General features: G+C 40.7%; 1 protein-coding gene across 5 annotated transcripts in view; it reads right to left on the minus strand.

Annotated features, from left to right (window-relative positions):
• Nucleotides 1-1,632: 1,632 nt before the first annotated feature.
• FBXO42 (F-box protein 42) overlaps nt 1,633-21,530 on the minus strand; it is a 103,031-nt gene continuing 83,133 nt past the window's right edge. For all 5 annotated transcript variants that reach the window (XM_072609021.1, XM_072609023.1, XM_072609022.1 and 2 more), the window contains 6 exons: nt 10,477-10,630; nt 8,672-8,782; nt 7,243-7,339; nt 6,477-6,533; nt 5,703-5,819; nt 1,633-3,027 (listed from right to left, as the gene is read on the minus strand). In XM_072609021.1, the coding sequence (XP_072465122.1) occupies nt 1,912-3,027; nt 5,703-5,819; nt 6,477-6,533; nt 7,243-7,339; nt 8,672-8,782; nt 10,477-10,630 (1,652 nt within the window). In that variant the 3' untranslated portion in view covers nt 1,633-1,911. The remainder of the gene's footprint in view (nt 3,028-5,702; nt 5,820-6,476; nt 6,534-7,242; nt 7,340-8,671; nt 8,783-10,476; nt 10,631-21,530) is intronic.

Consider the following 21,530-nt stretch of genomic DNA (forward strand, 5'->3'; position numbering starts at 1 on the left):
TATTTAAGTAACCATGGCTAAATTGCTATTCTTCCAGTATATATTTTCAATCTGACTGGAGACCCCACACTACCTAACACTCCTTGCTAAATGGGAACTGGAAAAAGCCCCTAAACAGTTTATCTGGGAGAGATGCATGCTGAGCTTTAATGAGTCAGGTAATATAGTAAATAGGCACAAGTGAGGATTACTCAGTTGGGGTGGAACAGCATCTCAGATACACGTCTCACTGATGAGGACTGGCTTCTAATGGGACTTGGCAACAGGAGGGCTTTTCTACCAGCACCAGATGTTTCAGGTCAGGGGCAGCGAGAAAGGAAGGTTCTGTACACTGTACCATGAGAAAGTAAATTCCAAGGGTTGGCTAAAAACCAAGCTCCCAGAACTAGCAGAAGTCAAGTCTCTTTGACCATCTGTATTTAGGAAAACTCCAACAAGACTGGGGGATAAGAGCAACTCTTCATTTAAAAAAATGAGATTTAAATGTTAAAGGAAAAATCACTTCTTCCATCAGATGATAAAATCACTAATAATCACAATTAAGTGACCAGTCTGATACCTGCTGATGCCATGAGAGTTAGGATTTTTGCCAGTATTTCCTGTGTTCATGTCATGGTTTTGGAGATTGCCCGAGTATGTCATCTACCTCAGAATAATTTATCTCAGAAAAGAATGAGAAAAGTGCCCAAACTGCATATCCCACACCAGGACTGTGTTAGATAGAGATTCCTAGCTACGTCAGAATCTGCTTCACCAGACTCCACCACTTTGCCTGATGGTAAACCAGAAAACACAGATGCAGAAAGGACCAAAATAATTTCTGGGAAAAGGACCCTTTCCTATCCATCTAAGAAGACAAATCCCTTCTGAGGATGAGAAATATCTGCTCTCCAACTTCTTACATCCTTTACAAATGTGGCTGTATATGTCTGATGCTCACTGGTAGGGAAAAAAATGTGCAGAAGAGAAAGCAATTTTAAGGTGCTAAAAATATCTTACGTGTAAAGTCTCAGACGATTCAAAGCCTCTTTGAATCCTCCACTGGCTTGTTAAGGATGCTGGGAAAAAAGTCAAGCCCCCCCCAAATATATCTGAGAAGTATGTGATCATCTTAGGCTTCCAAGTCTCAATTTTACTTTCATCTGCAAAGTGTGAAGCGTAGGGCTGTAAATAACCCCAAATACCCACATTTGCATAGAAATCCTACAAGAAGGAAAAGCAGATTCCACAAGATGACATTTAAAGGAGAGCAAGTGAAGGGGATGTGGGTTTCGGTAGCTCCCAAACAAATATGACAGTCAGTGATAGTCATAATGAGAAACAAAGGATTTAGCCCTACTCCTTCCAACCAGGGGGCCCTGTGGGCTGGGTACAAATACATGATGATCCTGGCACCAACATGGAATGACTTCCCTTCCTTACTGTCTCCTCCATTTGTCATTACCACTGCTCAGCTGGCCCTGCATGCACTGATCTCTCTCAGGGGACATGAGCTCATGGGCACACCCTCCTGCACCTCTTCTTACCTGGGACTCTTCAGTTCTCTTTGAAGGGACCTGATAATGGGTGATCTGTTCCCTAAATTCTTGGTCTGATTACCAGCAGAATAGAAAAAGGCAGCAGAGCCTGTGCTAACACACAGCGACAATTTTATCTGAACCAGACGGAGATTTCTCCCCTTTTGTAAACAGAGTTGGCCATAGAACATAGATATAGATATAGATATATTTTATATAATTTGTTTTTTAAATGGGGATCTGACCCTAGCCCAGAGCGAGCACTAGCTTGGGAATTGGGGTTTTGGTTTGTGGGGCTGTTTGATTCTTTGTTTGCCCAATGCCTGCATGACAGTGTAAGATTCAAATTAAAAGCCACAGAAAGGAAAAGGTTTGGAACCAAATTTCTGCCATATTATCTTTTCGCTCGCACAAAGTACAAGGCGTTTGTTTTGGGATAGTACTTCACATTCTGTTTCTTGTCCATGAGGCCACCAAAGATGATGAGTTCCCCCCTGCCTTGGACCACTGTGTGCAGACTGGTCTCAGGTGGGCCAACCACAGAACTGCTGTTAAATACTTTCCATTTGACACGCCCTTTCTCCTTGGTGTCTTTAATGTCTAACACATACATCTGCATGGGCTTGCAGTTCATACTCTGGTACAAGGGCTTGCCAACGTTCAGAGACTGTGGTGGATGGTGGCCCAAGCGTCGTGCGATGGGAGGTAAGGAGTGCCCATCACCCTGGGCGGGCCCTGGGCGTGGGATGGGCACCGTCTCAACACTGCTCAAGCTCTGGCTCCCTGGAGAGCCAGGGGAAGATACCAATGGGGGACTCAGTGCTGCAGGGGCAGGTGGGCCCTTAGAGGAAAGGGCTTTGACAGCTTCCAGGCTCCGCCGGAGAGCGCCTGGGGACACAGCTCCTGTGAGAGCACTGGCCATGTGAGGAGGCGTGTGGACTCCATTCGTCTGCTCTGGAGGATTCCTCACACTCCCCCCAACTGTCCTGGCCTCCACGCCATCCATTTGACTACCGCTGGAAGCAGGTTTCAGATCCCAATTCAAATCCATCGATCCCAATCTTAGGTCTTTCTGATCTGGCAGGGACCCTCGTCGGGGAGCCAGAGAAAGCCCCATTTTTAGGTCATAGCCTTCAGCTGATGATGGGGTACTTGGAGAGACTGCCTGAACAGGGCTGTCCAGGGAAGCCCCACCAACCGCTGCTGCTCCTGGGGATAAATTTCCACCATTGAGGATAGGTGAGCCATCACCCCTGGCAGGGGAAAGGCTCCCTTCTCGGGATCCCGACGGGGTCTGCCTCGGTGCCCTAGGACGTAAGGTTCCCCAACGACCATTGACACAAGGAGCTTCATCCATATTCCTTACTGGAGACTGGGAGCGATATTCTCGGGTTTCAGGCACCAGAGCTGGTGGAGTGGCGCTGATGGGAGAGGGGCGGGAGTTCAGACTTGGGCTGAGAGGTGCTCTTCCACTGGGAGCCTGGCTGAAAACCACCACACACTGGCCCACCTGAAAGACAAAGAAATACTGATCAACTCTGCTACTGAGCCTCACAGGCTGGAATACTGGGCTGAATCTCCTTAGAGGAAATGTAACAGGACTAAATGTGCGATTCTACAGGAGTTAAAAAAAAAAACCAAACAAGCCATCAGCTGCAGAAGGAGAGGATGGGAAGGTATGGCTCAAACCCAGTGAGTCCTTTCTGCGCCTCTCCTACCTAAAGCTCAGTGACAAAGGCCAGGTAACAGGGAATCTCATCAAAGGCTACAATCACAGCTTGGGTGAAATCTATGTGGGAACTTTAACAGACTGCAAGCTCAAATGTAGAGCCTGCCCTGGACAGCATCCAGAACAGGGAAGATGGCCCTCCCACTCTCTTCTGCCCTGACTGAACCCCATCTTTAATACTGTGCAGAACTCTGGGGACCACAAGGGAAGAGGTGGAATAGACCATGATGCCCTAGACTATGTCATAGCAGGACTCGCTGAAAGAACTGGGGATATTTAGCTGAGAGAAGAAAGGCATGATTACTGTCTTTAATTACTTGGAAATTAATTGAAGGGGGATTATTAGACAAACTCAGCTTGGCTTACAGGTCAGAATGAAGAGTAAGAAAGGCAGGTTTCCAAGGCAGATTTAGCCTCGACAGAAGAAAACTTTTCCTAGAGCTTTCCAAAAGTGAAACAGGCTGCCTCAGAAGGCAGTGGATTCATGTGGCATTGGTTAAAAATAGACATATACATCAATGGAAGAGAGTAGACATAGGAGAACCAGAAACAATTGAATTCAATAAACCAGTGTCCAATAAACTGGGAAACATCATTTACTTAGGAAAGAACTTCCTATTTAATAAAAAACTGTTGGGAAAACTGAAAAGTGGTGTGGCAGAAATAAGGTTTAGACCAATACTATACAACATAATGTATGATAAACAAAAAACAAACCAGTAAAAAAAAATTAAAAAAGAAGCAGGTCATATGCCTTTTACAGCTATGGGTAAGAGATATATTCTTATCCAAACAAGGGACAGAGGCAATTACAAAAGATAAAACAGATGACTTCAATTACATGAAACTGGAAAGCCTCTATACAAACAAAATTAATGTCCCTAGGATGAGAAGGGAATTAGTCAAATGGGAGAAAAAAATCTTAGTATCAAATTTCTTAGACACAGTTTGGTATCCTAAAGAAACAATTAACATGTCTATAAAAGACTAAGTCATTCCCCAATAGTAAAAGGATATAAACAGTTCTAAAAAGAATTTCAGATTCCTTAACAGTCATGGGAAAGAATCACTACTTAGGAGAGAAATGAAAATCAAAACCACCCTGAGGTTTTACCTCCAACCCAGCAAACTGGCAAAGATGACAAAAGATGGGAATAGTCAATAGAGAAGAGTGGAAAGGCAGGCAGCTAGTGCACTGCTGGTGGAGCTGGGAATCAGCACCACTGAGTGTGGTGGAAACAATGTGTAATTAGGCAAATAAAGTGACTAAAATGTCCATACCCCTTGACCCAGATTCTACTACTAGGCAGAGACCCCAAGGAAATCATTCTTAAGAATAGTATACATAGTATACAATAGAATATTTATAGTAGTACTTTTTGTGGTAGCAAAGAACTGGGTAACCAAGTAGACACCTTCAGGTCAGGGAATGGCTAAACCACTGCAGTAAGGAAGAGGAAAATCACTGCACTTGAGAAATGACAAATACAAAGAAGTATGAATAGTTTTACATGGACCGATGCTGAGTGAATGTCAGCAGAGCCAAGAAAACAATATGCATGATGAGTACAACAATGTAAACAGAAAGAACCACCACAAAAAACCCCCACCAAAAGTGAAAGTTGCAAAATCAGAAACAACAAAAAAGAAAGAAAAGATTAGAGAAAAAACCTCCAATATACTCCTTTGCAGAGGTGGAAGGGCTATAAGGGCAGAACACTACATGTATTTTCCAACTTTTTCAGCATGTTGATTAGTTTTGCTGATTTTTTTCATTTTCCTTTTTTTGTTCCATTAAATTGGCATAGCTCTGTGGGTACGGAAGGAGGACTACGAGGAAAAATTAGGGTCACGTAAAAAAACAAAAAGCATGAATAAAAAAAAATTTTTAAAAAGGCAGTGGGGCCCTTTGCATTGGAGGTGTTCAAGCAGAAAATGAATTGCTACTGTGGTTTGTCCTTCATTCCTGAAGAGGACCATGACATCAGGGAGATGATGCCGTAACCTGCAAGTGAACTGGACTGAAGCGAGGCAGGGCTGTGCAGGGGCATCAGCCTCTCTCTCTCCTCTGGAGCTTTCTGGGTCCAGTGGCCAGAGTCGGATCAGAGTGACAGGAGAGCAGCCCCATTACCACTTATAGAGATACTGCAGAAGACAGTCTTTTCACCCTGTGGGTTAGGCCAGGATGACTTTGAGATTCTATGGTACTGTACTTAAGAAATACATGCTCAGGGTGTATGCTCTCTGATTCAAAGCAACATCTATGGGAGAGCTGTTACAGGGCTAGGGCTAGAGCCTATCAATTTACCTAGTGACAGAGAGAGGCTACCAGATCACCTGAGCATTCTGAGAAAACTTACTTGTCCCACAGACATCCTCAAACACTTAGCTTTTCAGTTAACATGGACACTTAGGCCAACTGTCCCTCCCATATGCTGGTCTCTTCCCAGGCTTACCCGGCAAGCTGGGTGGCACCACAGCTCTGGGGCTCCATGGTCTTCATTCTCTACCCTGAGAGGCTGCCAGGTCCAGGGAACAGAGTGCATGTGCAGTAACCAAGCATCCTTAAACAGCTGTAAGGAAAAACCCAGACATGACTGCAACTCAGCCTCAGTGAGAGATATTTCATGAAGAGGCACATGGCACAGAGGTCACAAGAGATATAGGACCACAGAATAGATCTATCTTCACAAAGAATCGACAAATTCTAAGTCAAAAACACCCTGGCTTGTGACTTTTGAAAAAGATGATCAAAATTTCAAGTCTTGCCCAATTCAACAAACATTTACAAAATCCTTACTGGGTACAAGACACTGCTATAAAAGGTGTTTATGAAACAAAGGGAAATAAATCTCAAGAACAGGGGAAAAGGGCCAGCCACCCAAGTTAGGACTACAGTTTCCATCTGTAAGTACAAGAGCTCCTGACAGACACACTAAAAGCCATCCTATGGACCCAGAAAGGAGCTCCACCCAAGGCCAGGATGCCAATCCAGCCTCTCCTCCGTTCAGTGCTCCCCCAGATGTTCCCTCATTGCCTCTCAGCCCTCAGTGAAGCACCAAAGGGATGCTCACTAGCAGCTTTCCCTAAGGGAAAGGGAGTGAGACAAAGGAACATCATGGACAAAGGGAAGGTGAAGACAAAGTTTTCCAGTGGCTTGGGGTCTAAGAAGCATGTTTCCAAACCATCCCCAAAGCAGCTGGCTCTACGGAAGTGTTCTCTGTACTTACTGCATTTGGGCCACCACATCCTCCAAGGATCAGGATAGTTTCATCATCTATGACAATCTGGAAGAGCCAAAGGAAGGTGAAAAGAGAAGAAATTTAAAATAATCTCATAAACACACAAGGCCTTATGCCTTGGTGGCAGGTACTTAATAACCAAATCACTCCCAAAACAGGAAATGTGACCACTCTAGTTGCTAATATCCCCTAAAGTTTCCCATAATTATGAAAATTCTTGTTACTTAATATAAACAAATTACTGGTGATTCACTTGCTAACGAGACCCTCAAAGGTAGAACGTCCTCAGAGGTCTTCTTAACAGTTAACAGGTATCTGAAAGGAACATGCTCTACCAGGTCCATGACAAAGTCACTCAACTGCTAATCAAAAAATCTACCAAGGGAAACTAGGAAAATTTTCCTTATATTTCAGTGAAATATGCCTCCTTACAACCATTGTTTTGGTTGGTCAGATATTAAAATAGAAGTGCAGGTCACATACAATGAAGCATCTCTTGTCAAAAGTGATAAGTGAACTCAAGGCTTTAGGAAAGGCAAAATCAGCACCAACTATAAATAAGCAAGATCCATTAAGAGCTAGAAATTTAATGCAAGCAGAAGAGAACAATGAATTCTCTTTAGCTGAGGGCATATTAGAATCATGTGGTAGATGCTTTGAGATCCCTTTCCCCTCCCCGTGACTTCCTCCACCCTTGCTCCCAACCAAAATATGCTGTGGAATCTGTTGAAGAATAATTGTAAGTACTAGGCACCTGAGACTGGCCACCTCGAGGGTGAGGGCTGGGGCCAGAGACATTAGGCTTGGACCAGGCCCACTGCTCAAGGTCGAGGACCCACACATCATTGCTCCTAGAAGATAAGAACACAGTCACAAAGCTGATTATACAAGGAATCTATCCTAACCCTCTTGTTTTACTGCTGAGGAAATTGAGGCCCAGAGAGGTTAGGTGACTTGTCCAAGGTCACACCAGTAACCAGTGGCAGGGCTAGAATTTGAACTCAATCCTCTGACTCAGAATTCTCCATTGCACCACACTACCTTCGTCATTTTAATATAAAATAACTTGCAATAGATTAAAATGGATTTCCTGAATACATAAGGATGTATTCCTTGACTCCTTTTCTAGAACAATTTTACTCCTGGAAATTTCACAACAGAACACCAGGCACAGTTGTTGGAAGTGCTGAATGTTAAAGTTGACAGTCACTGGAATAAATAATAACATGCTTGGATTCCACAGTCTCTTGGTACTAGACCAGGCGTGAGGAACCTGCAGCTTTAAGGCCACATGTGGCCCTCTAGTTCCTCAAGTGTGACCCTCTGACTGAATCCAAACTTCACAGAACAAATCCCTTTAATACAAGTATTTGTTCTGTAGGACTCTGTCAGAAGGCAGCACCCAAGGACCTAGAAGGCCACATGTGGTTTTGAGGCTTCAGGTTCCCCACCCCTGTCCTAGACTATGTCCTACACACAGTAACAGGGAAGAGGAGACACAGGAAGCTTTGATAAAGATGACCACATCTTTTTCCCTCTTATCCTTTCCAATCAGCCTCCTCGAGGTTCAGTGAGTTCCTACCTATCCTTTTAAGCCCTATTGAAACTCTACCCATCTCCATGAAGCCTCCCCAGCTACCCTTAGGTGACAAAACTGAACATCACAAAGAAACTCAAGGACTGAACTACAACACCTAAGAGGAGGAGATGATCCCTAGAGCTGCGTCTTATCCCTGTACGCCTGTGCCCCCCAGGAGACCCTATTTTATGAAGACAGTGCTCCTCCCCTAGCACTAAGCACAGCACTCTCTCTACACCCAGGATGCACTTAGCAAATAAACTGAACTGTCCAAAATCTCTGTCCTATGGTCCTCTTGGACTTACGGCACAAAATCAGAGGGACCTTGGAGATGACTGAGTCTAACCTCCTCCTTTTTACAGTGGAGGACACTGAGGCTCAGAGAAGGATGTGTCCTGGCCAAAGCCACACAGCTAGTCAGTGACTTGGGATCCATTCCTTCCTGACCCCAAGAGCAGCGCTCTGTGCACTGGATGATCTCACTGCCTCTACATCCAAAGCTGAGGTCAGACATGCCTGATATCCACGTGCTTTCAGAACAATCCAAAAAGAAAACTCCTCGTACAGATCATTCTGAATGGGGAAACAAGCTGCATACACTTACATTTGCCGGGATCCTAAAGAGCCACCAAAGACAATCATCTTGTCCTCTATCACACAGGAGGAGTGGCCTGCCATAGGTGGAGGTCCATGAGTCGTTACTATGCAGTTCCACCTATTGAAAGATGACAGAAAGGAATCAGGATATCTAAGTTTAAACCCCTGAAGCCACTCACCTTAATAGCATACTATACGTTCCCCAACTGCATCCTGCCGTATTCCTTAAACCTATATCTAAACTCGTACTATAGGCAGTTCATATGAACAATGACTTCAATGATATATTGAATGAGGCCTACAATGAGCAAGAAGCAACTTTTCTCCTTTTACTTGATGAACCGATTACACAACATTTAACAAGCATTCCTATGGAAAAGCCCTGTGCACAGTATTTGTTTCATTACAGAGAAAGGAGATTGTTTTCATTTGGTAAGGAAAAAATTTTCAAATTGTTAGGAGTCTGGGAAAATACAGGAGGGATAAGGACTCATCTGTTTTGCAAACTGCTGGATTCTCAAGGTTCAAGGCATTCTAAGATTAAGAGCAGCCAAGGTCTTAAGGCACCAACAGGGTTATTATCACTTATTTCAGGACTACAGGTAGCAATCATTCCTACTTTTTCTTTCTTTCTTTTTTTTTTTAATTATTATTAATTATTTTTAACACAGTTTATAACAGATAAAGCAATTCCAGCTTTTGGTCAGGTGATACTTCCTTTTAAAGCATTTACAATATGGACCACAAAAGAAAATTTTTTTTCTAAACATTAACCAACTGAGACACAAATAATATTAATGTTGCTAACTTCACAAGCTCTTGACCTAATTGTCTCCACGGTATTACTAAGAATTAAAGGACCCTAACTTATTGTTGTTGGTCTAAAGTCCTATACCCAATAGCTTCATTTTAGACAACCTCGGATGTTCCCCTACAATAATCTATAATTGAACAGATCTGGTATTAAGCTTACAAACCTCTTGACTATAGGAAATTGCCACCAAGAGTAGGGACATTGCAGGGAAACAACATCTCCCCAACTTCATGTCAATTCCAGGCAGGATTAGATTATCCACTTGCATTCAGCCAGACTTAAAGTCTGCCAAGTGTTAGTAGGGAAACTGAGTCAGGAGAATCCCACCTCAGCCCAGGCTGAACAGCCACTCTCCCACCCTTTCCTTGAGATCACCCATGCAGTTCATACCAGCATCTCATCAGCTTACTGGCATCAAGTGTTGGAGGCTCAGATCACCTTTCTTGCTACCCATACCTGGAGTTAGACTCAGAAGAACAGTCACTTAATAGTCCCATAGCATCTAAACCTACTTTTTCATTACAAGAAACTTTTATTAATCTCAAATGGCAAGTATGTGGGCCAATGTTCTTTAATTATTTTGTTTTTAATGTCATCTTCATTTACAGATATACTTCTTTCCCTCCCCAGCAAGCTAATCTTTATAACACAAAATTTTAAAAGGGAGGGTGGGTAGTTCAGCAAAACTAACATTTCCCATCACAGACTTGACCTCTACCAAGAAGAGGGTGAATCTCCTCTCTTCTACCAAGAAACATCAGGTCTACTTTTATTCTGGTCATGTGCACAGCTCTACTCACTATGTCTACTGTTTTCTTAGTGCTGGCTGTTTTACTGTATCAGTTCATGTAAGTATTCCCAAGCCCTTCTGATTTCTTCATATTCAGAATTTCTTATGGTAATTTACCATTATTTTGTTTAGCCCTTCCTCACTGCTAAAGCTTTCAGAGCAAGAGGTTCCTGACTCACAATCACAGGCTCTCCTCTGCAAGGCTTACCAATTTTTGGAAGGCGAGTAAGTGTGGATTTCATCAAAGAACCTCTCAGGCTGGTGCAGAGGATAAGGGCTCGGCCGTGTCCAGCCCCCAAACAACACAAGCAAGTCCTTGTACACCACTAGAGTAGCTCCAGCTTTAGGAGAGGGATAAGAACCTAAAAGGAATCAAAAACAGTATGGTTAGAGAATGCAGTCTTTTCATAAACAGTGCTCAAGTTTTTCATGGATCACCTTGCCCCTGAAGAGAGAAAAATGGAACTTATGCCACAAAGCCCAGAAAACAGGAAGATGGAACCGAGTTTTGAAATGCCAAAAGAAAATCAAACTGCCTATCTTCATAATTACCTAAAGCTTGAAAGGAGATCTCATTTGTGGGTAAAACATCTGTCAGTCGATGATAGAAAATTACTAGTTTTCTAATATAGCCCTTAAAATTACTGTTTTAGTACTAAATAAAAAAACAATAATTACCTCAAAATTTTTAATAACTTTTGTCTACAGAAGCTGGAATTAAAATGCTAATAGAACTAGCTTTATTCACATTGAAACGAGTTGGAAACAAAGGAAGAAAACATATTGCATGCTTTATTTTAAAGAAATAGTAAATATTTAAGTATATTGTCATGTTCAGTTATGGGATAAGGATGATTAAGAGGGAATGTGATGAGTGTCCAGGATGAAACACAGACTAGGGATACTTATATCTTACATGGTTCAAGGCAGTCACTGCCCAACCTCCAAAACAAGAGAGAAACTTGTGCAAATTGCTTTATAAATCAATGTTAATACCAAGCTATGAGACTTTAGTTATAGCCTGTAAAGACAGGTGCCTGTTGCTGGCTCAGGACAAATCTTCAAGGATTCCTAATGACACCTTTGTCTCAGGACTCAGTTTTCTTCATTTGTAATTGATCTATTTCTTACTGTGGTATTCCCAACAAGTGCCAAAATAATTAGAAATCTACTTAGTTTCCCCAAACTTTTGGTATAATGACTATCCCTTAAAGACAAAATCTTGCTGGGTTTTTCTCCTTGAAATAATCATCTACGTTTGATCTTTTTAAGAAGTAACAAGGAAGGCAACACTCCCTAAGTTAGAAGTATCAAACCTCAGAAGTCAGAAATGGATTAAATGAAATTGGGAAATATTGAACAAAATAAATAGAAATACAACACAACACAGATAATGTTAATTTGTGGGCTTCGATGTCGTCATGGAGCCTGCAGGTCCTATTTGAGTCTGACACCACCGATCTAAACCGTTTCTTAGTTTGCTTGTGATCTAAGTAACTAACTAAATTTGCCACAACTGTCAAGAATCTCTAAATTAATACTTCAATGAAAATGCCTCCAAAGAGTCAGACAACTGTGGAGAATGAGGGAGAAGTAGAATGCAGTAGAAAAGGAATGTCCCTCTAGCTACGTTGTTCCAAGAGAAGTAATCTTTCTTAGAAACTTTGAATGTGACAGGACATGAAATGAACCATTTCTAAAACCATAAATGAAATAGGCACAAAAGCAATGTGAACCAAATTTAATTAGATAGAATCTGGGTAGTTCTGATATTCCCCATCTTTGGGTGACCTTGCCCTATGTGAGTTCTCCATAAAACTGTCTTTTAGGCAAGTGTAGGTTTGGCATTCGAACAATGCGGGTAGCTCATCAGAGCTGCACTCTCTGAAGCATAGTTTGAATACTTGGCAGTTCAGCTTGAGCAAGGACTTCAGTGTCTGGTACCTTATCATGCCAGGTGATCCTCAGAATCTTCCTAAGACAGTTCAAATGAAAGTGATTCAGTTTCCTGGCATTGCGCTGGTAGATTGTCCAGGTTTCACAGGCATACAACAATGAGTTCAGCACAACAGCTCTGTAGACCTTCAGTTTCGTAGTCAGTCTAATACCTCTTCTCTCCCAAACTTTTCTTCAGAACCTCCCAAACACTGAGCTAGCTCTGGCAATGCATTCATCAACCTCATTGTCAATGTGTACATCCCTGGAAAGTACACTACCAAGGTAAGTGAACTTATCCACAGCAATCAACTTCCCCAAACCGATGCTTCCATTTTTGGATGGTGTGATGGTGGCTGATAGAGCACCTGTGCTTTCTTGTTATTAATTATTAGGCCAAAATTAGCACAGGTAGCAGAGAACTGACCCATACTTTGTTGCATTGCTGCTTCAGAGGCAGCACTGAGTAAGGATGATAGAGATACACAATCTTCTGGAGAAGATGAGATGGAATGTGCTTGTAGATGAGTTTGCCTTGGGAAGTAGAAGGGCTAACTCTTCACATGAGACAGAAGCGCAGGAGAAGATAGTAGGGGAAGAGAATCATGAGATGAGGAGGGGAGAAAACAAGAGATCTCAGTAAATGGCCCCCATTTTTTTTTAGTGCAGTATGAGGCAAGATCCTTGGCTATAAGTGTGGGGAGGAAGGGATGCTATAGAAAGCTTGAGAAGTGATAAAAAGGTTTGGAATAGCTGCTATGGTAAGTGGGATAGTGAATGGATTAAGAAGAAGGGGAAAGGATTGTCTTATCCAATGAGGGCCAAATTAAGATTATGTAACATAAATTTGTAGTAGAACCAGCTGACACAGTTTCATGATTTGCTTCACCGCTGTTCAGTGGCATGAGAAAAGTAGTGAAAGTAACAGATGGTGGTAGTAATACAATGTTGGAACTTTCACAAGAAATGACTGGTGATAAAGTGCCCACTGTTTAACTAGATGGTGGGGAGGTAGCAGGGGGAACCATTTAAAATATTTAAATATCCTAAGAATTTTTAGATCATCTATTATTTTGCCAAGGAAACAATTCAAATTTATATACCACTTCAAGATTTAAAGAGTTTTCCTCACAACAACCCCATGAAACAAATTACACTAGTATTATCCCCCTTTTACAGAAAAGGAAAAAAGCTCTGAAAAAATGAAATGATTTGTCCAAGGTTATAAAGCAAATAAGTATCTGAGGTCAGATTTTAACCCAGGTCTCCTCATCTAGTGCTCTTTTAATGATCTCTGCATCATGAAAGAAACCTCAGTGGCCATCAATCGATCCATAAACATTTAGAAAGTGCCTGCTGTGTTCGTGGGCGCTACACTGCACACTGGGAATACAAAAGGAGGCAAAAGACGGTCTCTTCCTTTACAGCTTACAACCTAATGAGGAAGACAAGGTTCAAACAAATACATACACAAAGCAAGCTATATTACAGGATAAATAAGAACTCATTAACTAGAAGTCATCAGCACTAAGAGGGGCTGAGGGAAGGCTTCCAGTGAAAGATGGGATTTTAGTTGGGACTTCAAGAAATCCAGGGAGGCCAGTAGTAGGAGCAGAGGAGGGAGAGAATTCCAGGCTTGAAGGATAGCCCGAGAAAATGCCCGGAGTCAAGAGATGGAATATCTTGTTTTGTGGAACAGCTCTGAGGGCAGTATCACTGGACTGAAGAGCATTATGTTAGGGAGTAAGGTGTAAAGACTGGAAAGGACGAAGGAAGCTAGGTTAGGAAGAGCTTTGAATGCCCAACAGAGAATTTTGTATTAGATCCTGGAGGCAATAGGGAGTTTACTGAGTAGAGAGGTGACAGGACCAGATCTGTTCTTTAGAGGTCATTTGATCTAAACTGAACCTAAACAGGAAATAACTCTGAAATGTCTGAGGACTACATTTAAGTACACATATTACAGACAACAAGGTTTTCTCAGGAGAACCAGTATATAGTATAGTAATGAAACTGCAAATAAGGGAGACAGATGGTGCGCAGTCTAGTACTGTCCATGCTATGCGGTATATGATCTTAGACCCATAACTTCTCTGGTCTTTCTGGTCCTTAGTACCTCAGAGGACAGCTAATTCAACTCATCCCTGAACAGGAATTCCCTCTACTATACTACAAGCTAGGAGCATTCAACTTTCACCTAAAGAATTCTAATTACTTACTACCTTATGAGCTCATTCCTACACAAAATAAGTTATTTAATGAGAGCTTTAGATGGAGATTAAATACTGTGGCAACAGCAGACCCTGCATAACCAGGATAATAATGTGATGCAATTCAACTCCCAGGACCAAGAAATCCTACGAAAGGTCTTGCATTAATTAGGGAAATGGAATTGGCTAACCTTCAAAATGATTAAACCACTGGACTTCTGAGGGCAATCTAAGTAATATATAATTAAAAAGAAAAAAAATTAAGCATACACACGCACATAAATATAAACATGCCAATCTTTATCAAGGACCATGGATGCAAAAATTTGGGGGTGGGGGGAGACTTGATTTATAGTTAAAAAAAAAAAAAGCCACACAAGAATATTCCCAATACATGTGCTCCTTTTTCCAAACCAATTAACATTCTCCTAATCTCCCCCTCCCCCCACCCTCATAGAATCTGCAGGTATTTCAATGACAAATCAAGAAAGAAAAATAATGAGGCAGATGTGGGAAACTGAAAAATCAGACTGGCACTCCACACAACAACTAATGTTCTAGAAAAATCACTAATTGGTTTAGATATGTCCCAAGATTTCTGTCTCTGTGAAATCAGAGAAAGACTTTCACACATGAACAACTGTGGTGGGACAGCATCAGACTGCATTTCTAGAGAATCTGATAAAACTGTGAAGCGATTCCACATTCTACTTTGGTTTCTCACTTCTTTGGTTTCTACACGCTCCCCATCTTGGATCCTCAAACATCCTGGGCCTGGAAAACCATCTGATAACAAGATAAAACAAGCAGCCATGTGTGCTGAGATGTATACCATTACATGGCTGAAGCTGCTCTTTCAACCTTTCTATACATTCCATGTCCTTAAATCACGAGATCCAAATCTAAGGTGGGAGGTGAAATGAAAAGGGAGAATCTTGACAAATTGCATCACTCTACAAAAAGCTTGTCCTAGAAATTAAATGGGTGCCCGTTAATTGGAGAACAGTTGAACAAATTCTGACATATATTATAATGTGCTGCAATATTACTGTCCCTTAAGAAATGACAAGTATGATGAATTCAGAGAAACTGGGAAGATGAGTGTGAACTAATAACAGAGTGAAATAAGCCCAACTAGGAGAACAACTTACATGACTGACCCCAATGATACATTCAACCCAATCCATAAACATAGATCAATGCTATGTGCCAGACACCATGATAAGTGCCGGGAACACAATTAAGAAAAAGAAAGACAGTCCTTGTCCTCAAGGAGCTTACAGTGTAAAGGGTGAGACCTCACAGAAAACACAGTAGGAGAGGGGAGGAGGCATGCAGTCATGCAATGCAATATGAAGCATTTTGTAGATTTGTGGACCATCAAGAAATTTTAATTCTCCTGAGAACAATTTGTTCCACGATTCATAACCACTTACCTTCACTAGAATGTTAGTGTTAAGAGAGTGGCTTCTGCAACATAAAGCAGCCAAGAGTTGCTGAAAATTCTGCACAATTTGCCTTATAAGGTTCGGCCCAATTTCATTATATAATGCTTCTCTGGACTCCAGATTGAAATAAGACAACATAAAACATAGTACAGAGTAAAGCACGGGCATCACACTCAAAAAGAAATGAATGCCACTCACTAACTGACAAGGGGCTTTGTGGCCCACATAGTGACTTAGAAAACTACAAATTAACCTTTTCTATGTTTTACTGCATTCATTTATTTTGTTAAATATTTCCCAATTACATTTTAATCTTGTCCAGTGAGCATTGTAGGCCCACACCTCTGCTGCGAAAAAAAATGGATTTGGGGTCAAATGATTTCGGTTTGAATTCTAGCTCTGCTATTAGGTACAACCTTAGTGCTAAATTACTTAAGCCCTCTAGGCCTTTATTTCCACATCTGTAAAATGATGAAGTTGAATTAGATCATTTCTGAGTTTCCTTCAAGCATTAAATCATTTGAAAAAGTCCTTCAAAATATATTATCAGGAGTGGCAAATCATCAAAAGGAGCATTGTCCTTTTATGTCCTAGCAACAGTCAAAGAAACATAGCCAACCAAGCTTGTCTCGTTCCATTCTCTGCCCTTGGCTGCTGGCTGTTTCTGTCTTAACTATATAGATTCAGCAAATAGCAGCTCACTGCCTCCTAGTGGAACACACAGGGATTGGGTCACACAGCTCAGAATCCCTCCATACTCTGCCCTTCATGTACTAAGGCTAGACTAGAGAGATTCTATGACTGTCCAATTCTTATAGAACTATGATTATGAGTTCACTCATGCAGGACTGCTCCCTGGATTTTTCTAAGAAGCACATTTCATTTCTAAAGCAAAGTAAAGATGGTACGCGGATGTCACTGGACTCTCACTAATGTGAGCACTGCCTTCACTTGTGCAGATCATCTGTATCTTCTCCTTCTGAATGATTCCTGTCCACAGCTTCTCAATGGAAGCTCTCTTCTGAGTCTTTCATATTCTCCATACAAAAAAGCAATATTCAGAGTGCCCACTTATCGGCTCTTGCTCTCTGAGGAGCCCAGCCCCTTTTCTAGCCATGTTTCTCTGGTGTTACTGCGTACAAGGAATCCCTAGCTGCCACAGTGCAGTGGCTAACACACACACATCTGTATTTGTGATTCTTCTGAGATCATGCTGCTTACAACTTGTAACTGTATAAAATAACTAGATGAACACAAGTGCTACCTGTATTCATGACAAAAAGGAAGCAAAAACATTAAACATTCTTTTTTTTTTTATTTTGTAATGTTTAACAATCACTGCCATACAATTGTGATTTTATCCCCCCCACCTACCCCCCACTCCCCCCCTCCCTCCCCACGACTGCATACAATTCTGTATAGATTCTACATATACTTTCCTATTGAGTATATAACATTAAACATTCTTGCCATTTGCAACTTTTCAGATAATCAATAAGCAAGAATGGTCTGATCATTTTCTCTTCAGGTCAGTCAATGGAGATACATTTCTTCTAACAAAGTCACAGATGTCCTAAAGTAAAGAAGCCACATTTATTTAAACTGAGAGTGCTAAAATAAGGTTCCTATTCTATTATTTCAAGCTAAAAATCAACCTTTTATTGGGACATATTTTTTGGAAACACACGGAGAGGTGGAACCAAGATGATGGAGTAAGAGGAAGCATTAAAGTCTAGATCCAGGGTCATTTTGAGTCGGAAAGCTATGAAATCCTTAAGAGGCTTCAAAAATGTACCTGCTTTTTTCTATGCTAATTCTTTTCATATCAATAACTTGAATAGCATCAACAAACATTTATTTGAAAGCTTCTTGAGACTAGAGTTATGTCACTAAAAAAAAGTCCACTTTCTTTGTGGCTTTAACCCATGCCAACTTCTGTATTTTAGTAGGAATGAATAAGACCAAGATTTAAAAGCTTTTCTAGGGTAAAAATCAGTTTAAAATTAAAATAATTCACTGTCTCTTTTGTGAGGGTACTCATTCATCGGGAATATGAGGGAGACAAGGCTGGATGACACAGGGGAAATGCTGATATGCTGTGACTCAGGAAGTTTTTTCCCCAAGCATTAGGTTCTCTGAAATGTAATAATGATAGTCTGAATTAGCTACCCTGGGAGAGAAATGGTTCAGAGGTAAGGAAGTCAAGTAATTCTGAGAAAGCATTTCCCAGAATACATTTGTGTCAGAACTGGAAAATGTGGCAGAAAAGGCAAAGGCTTCTGATCCTCAGGGAATGAAATACTAGATAAGATACAACTCAAACGACAACAGTTTTTAAGGGAAAGTTCTCACACACACTTCAGCTACTTCACACGAGGGTGCATGTGATTCTTTCCCAAGAGCCATAAATCTCTTATTAGTCAGACAAGAGAAACGGAATCATCTCCTGGAAGGGAATCAAAAAAATCACCTCTTTCAATCTGCTCATTTTACAGATAAGGAAACTAAGGCCAAAAGACTATAGTGGAAACAAGATTTAGTCAGTGAGCCAATAAATATTGATTACCTGCCTACTCTGTGCCAGGTACTGTGCTAAGCACTGGGAAGACCAGGAAAGGCAAAAGTAAGTGCATATCTTCCAGGAATTCACAGTCTCATGGAGGAGACAACAGGCAAACAGTCATGCACAAACAATGAGGTACAGGACAATAGGAACAACAGAGGGAATGCCCCAGAACTAGGAGGAATTAAAAAAGATTTACTGTATAAGATGGGATTTTTACCTGGGACTTAAAGGAATCCAAAGAAGGCAAAGGTAGAAATGAAGAGGGAAAGCATTCCAGGCATGGAGAAACGCCAATGAAAATGTCTGGAGTTAGGAGGTGGAGAGTCTTGTTCAAGGAACAGCAAGGAGGTCAATGCCCCTAGATAGCAGAGCAAATGGTCGAGGAAGGATCACAGGAGCCAGGAGGTCAAGCAGAGAATATAACAACAGTGGAAGGAAGGGCAGATTATTAAGGGCTTTTATTGGGGAGGGGAAGTATACTTTAGGAAAGTCACTTTGATGGTAAAGTAGAAGATGGAGAGTAGGGAGAGACTTATGGCAGGCAGAACAACTGGCAGGCTATTGTACTATCTGGGCATGAAGATAGGAAGGCCTGCACCAAGGGGATGGTAGTGTCAGAGAAGAGAAGAGACTGTTATCAGAGAGAAGATTTATTTTAATCATCAAATGCTCTTGGAATGACTGCTTACCTAGGTCTCTTTCCAAGCTTTCTTTAAACTGATTTTATATTCCACAAATCAATTTATGTTCCAAAGTGGCCTTGCCTTTGACCATCATCTCTCTCTACTTAGCAAGTCAGTCAAATGGTTAGCAACTAATGCATTTTTGTGAGCTCTTCTGGTCATGTACCAATAGATCTCCAACATTAAATTTCTGTATAAAAGTACTATAATCAGTATATTTCATTTCTAATATATATTTCCTGTATTTTTTCATTTCTGGTCACTTTTAAAAAATAGTTAAGAACTGATTCTGTGCCATATATTTCTCATTATTATTCTTTCTTTTTGCAAATTCTGATCTTTACCCTGACAAGTTAGTGGTCTGGCTGTACAAAAACAACTGAATCAGGAATAACTTCCAAACCAGAAGTCTGGTTGTCTTAAAATAGAATACTTCACTTTTTTGAGGTTATTTGGTGGCTGCCTGATTCTCTTCTCAAAGAAAGTATTCATGACATAAAGGTATGAGTTTTCTGTGTAGTCTACAATCTTTGGCTCCTAGTCCTTTCTTACTGAATCATGCTTTCCCATATGCTTTTCTTCATCTTTTTCTAGCTTTGCAGTGAAGTCATGAGGTATCAGAATGTATGGGCCTTGAAGAAAGAGGGCAGTTAGAGTTAAATTGTAAGTGCTATTCAGGATTGTACTGGAGCCAGTTTGAATCTGCTCTCAAGAACTAAATGCCAAATTTTCAGCGTGAGCATTTATACCTCTGATATCAGGGCTTGGTTTATTATTTTGTTGATTTTCTAGAATCTAGACTTAAGAAAATAATGAAAAGTATTAATAATACAGATTGAACTTCAGTGCGGTGTGCACACACCCTCTCACTCCCACCCCTGAGAGTTGTCCTTAAACATTTAGCAGCACAACCCCCAGATGTATCATCATCATCCCTCAGAGAGACAAAGGAGCTGTGAAGCTGGTTTTAGCATGTATCTAAAAGCAACATGAAACATTTATGTCATAGGATCACCAGTCATCTAATATTATAGTAATAACAAGTATTTGCAAAAAGTCAACCAAGAAATAACTTCAGTTTATGCATCAACATTAGTTGTTGAAGAAAAGGTAGAGAAATTCTATGAACTCAACAAGACCTTCCAAAGTTCTACAGATATGAACTATTAATAACATTACTTGTCTCATTTAGTAGAAAGGAAATCCAAAGCAAATTAAAGGAGATCTCTAATTTTTTTTTTAATTTCAAAATCTAGTTTAAGGAAGAACTTCATTTAATTCAGTCTAAAATGTGGATTTACTTGGCCACTAAGAATGTGCAAAGGAAAAAGGATTTCTTTTTCAAAAAATAAGCATTCTCTAATGGTTAGATCACTTAGGAGTTATGACTAGGAATGGCTTTAAAAACAACTGGCTCAGAAGAACCTGTTTTCCAAGGCCGTCATCATACGTGGTCAGCTATGTTGCATAGGATTCCTACCAGCACTAAGCTGATAGTTGCAATAACAAAATTCATGTATATTTTATAATTTTTGAAGAATTTTCTTCATAATGCACCTGGAACATAGAAGTATTCCCCACATTTTACAGATGAAGAAATAAATTCTAAGAGGTTAAGCAATTGGTTCAGGGTCAATAAGGAAAGGAACCCTAATCTGAACCCTGTTCTTCAGGTACCAAGTCTATCACAGGAAAATACCTGGAGGTCTTTTCCTCTCATTCTTAACTGATTTAAGGAATTCAAATCTAAAATAACGCAGTAATAGTGCTCAACAATTATGGATTTATAACAGTTCATTCACAATATCCATGGTCTATTAGAGACTTTGAAATGCACATATACGGTGAATATATAAACACAGTCACATGGTTTTTTCAAAGTTATCTATAGTACCTCAAAATTGTAATTTTAGACTAGGAAATGTGAGAAATCTTGACAGTGTGTATGTATGTGTATAATGTATCTATGTGTACATATAGGGATATACTTGTATATGGTACATACATATATCACCCAATAGGCGTAAAATTTGGCTCAGGACAAATAGTGACTGACTATTAACGTTGTTTTCTTGTCCTGCCTTCCCCTCCTCTCCTTCTCAATTAAAGTCCTTGAAAAAATGAAAAATAAAAACCTCTACAGGTGGTGCCTCCACTTCTCTTAGAATTCTCTTCTAAATCCTCTTCAGTGTGGATCCCCAGTTCCTCTCCAAAATGACCAATGACCTCATGATTGTCAAATATTGTGGCTTTTCTCAATCTTCATCCTCTCTGACCACTCAGAGCATTGGATAACACTGGCCACTTTCTCCTTCTGGATATTTTCCTTTCTGGATTTTGTGAATTTGTTCTTTTGGGTTCTTCTTCCTATTTAAATTATCTTTCTCAATATACTTTCTTGACTCTTCATGCAGCCCATA

Source organism: Notamacropus eugenii, chromosome 5, assembly GCF_028372415.1.
Source record: "Notamacropus eugenii isolate mMacEug1 chromosome 5, mMacEug1.pri_v2, whole genome shotgun sequence".
In the NCBI taxonomy this organism is placed as follows: domain Eukaryota; kingdom Metazoa; phylum Chordata; class Mammalia; order Diprotodontia; family Macropodidae; genus Notamacropus; species Notamacropus eugenii.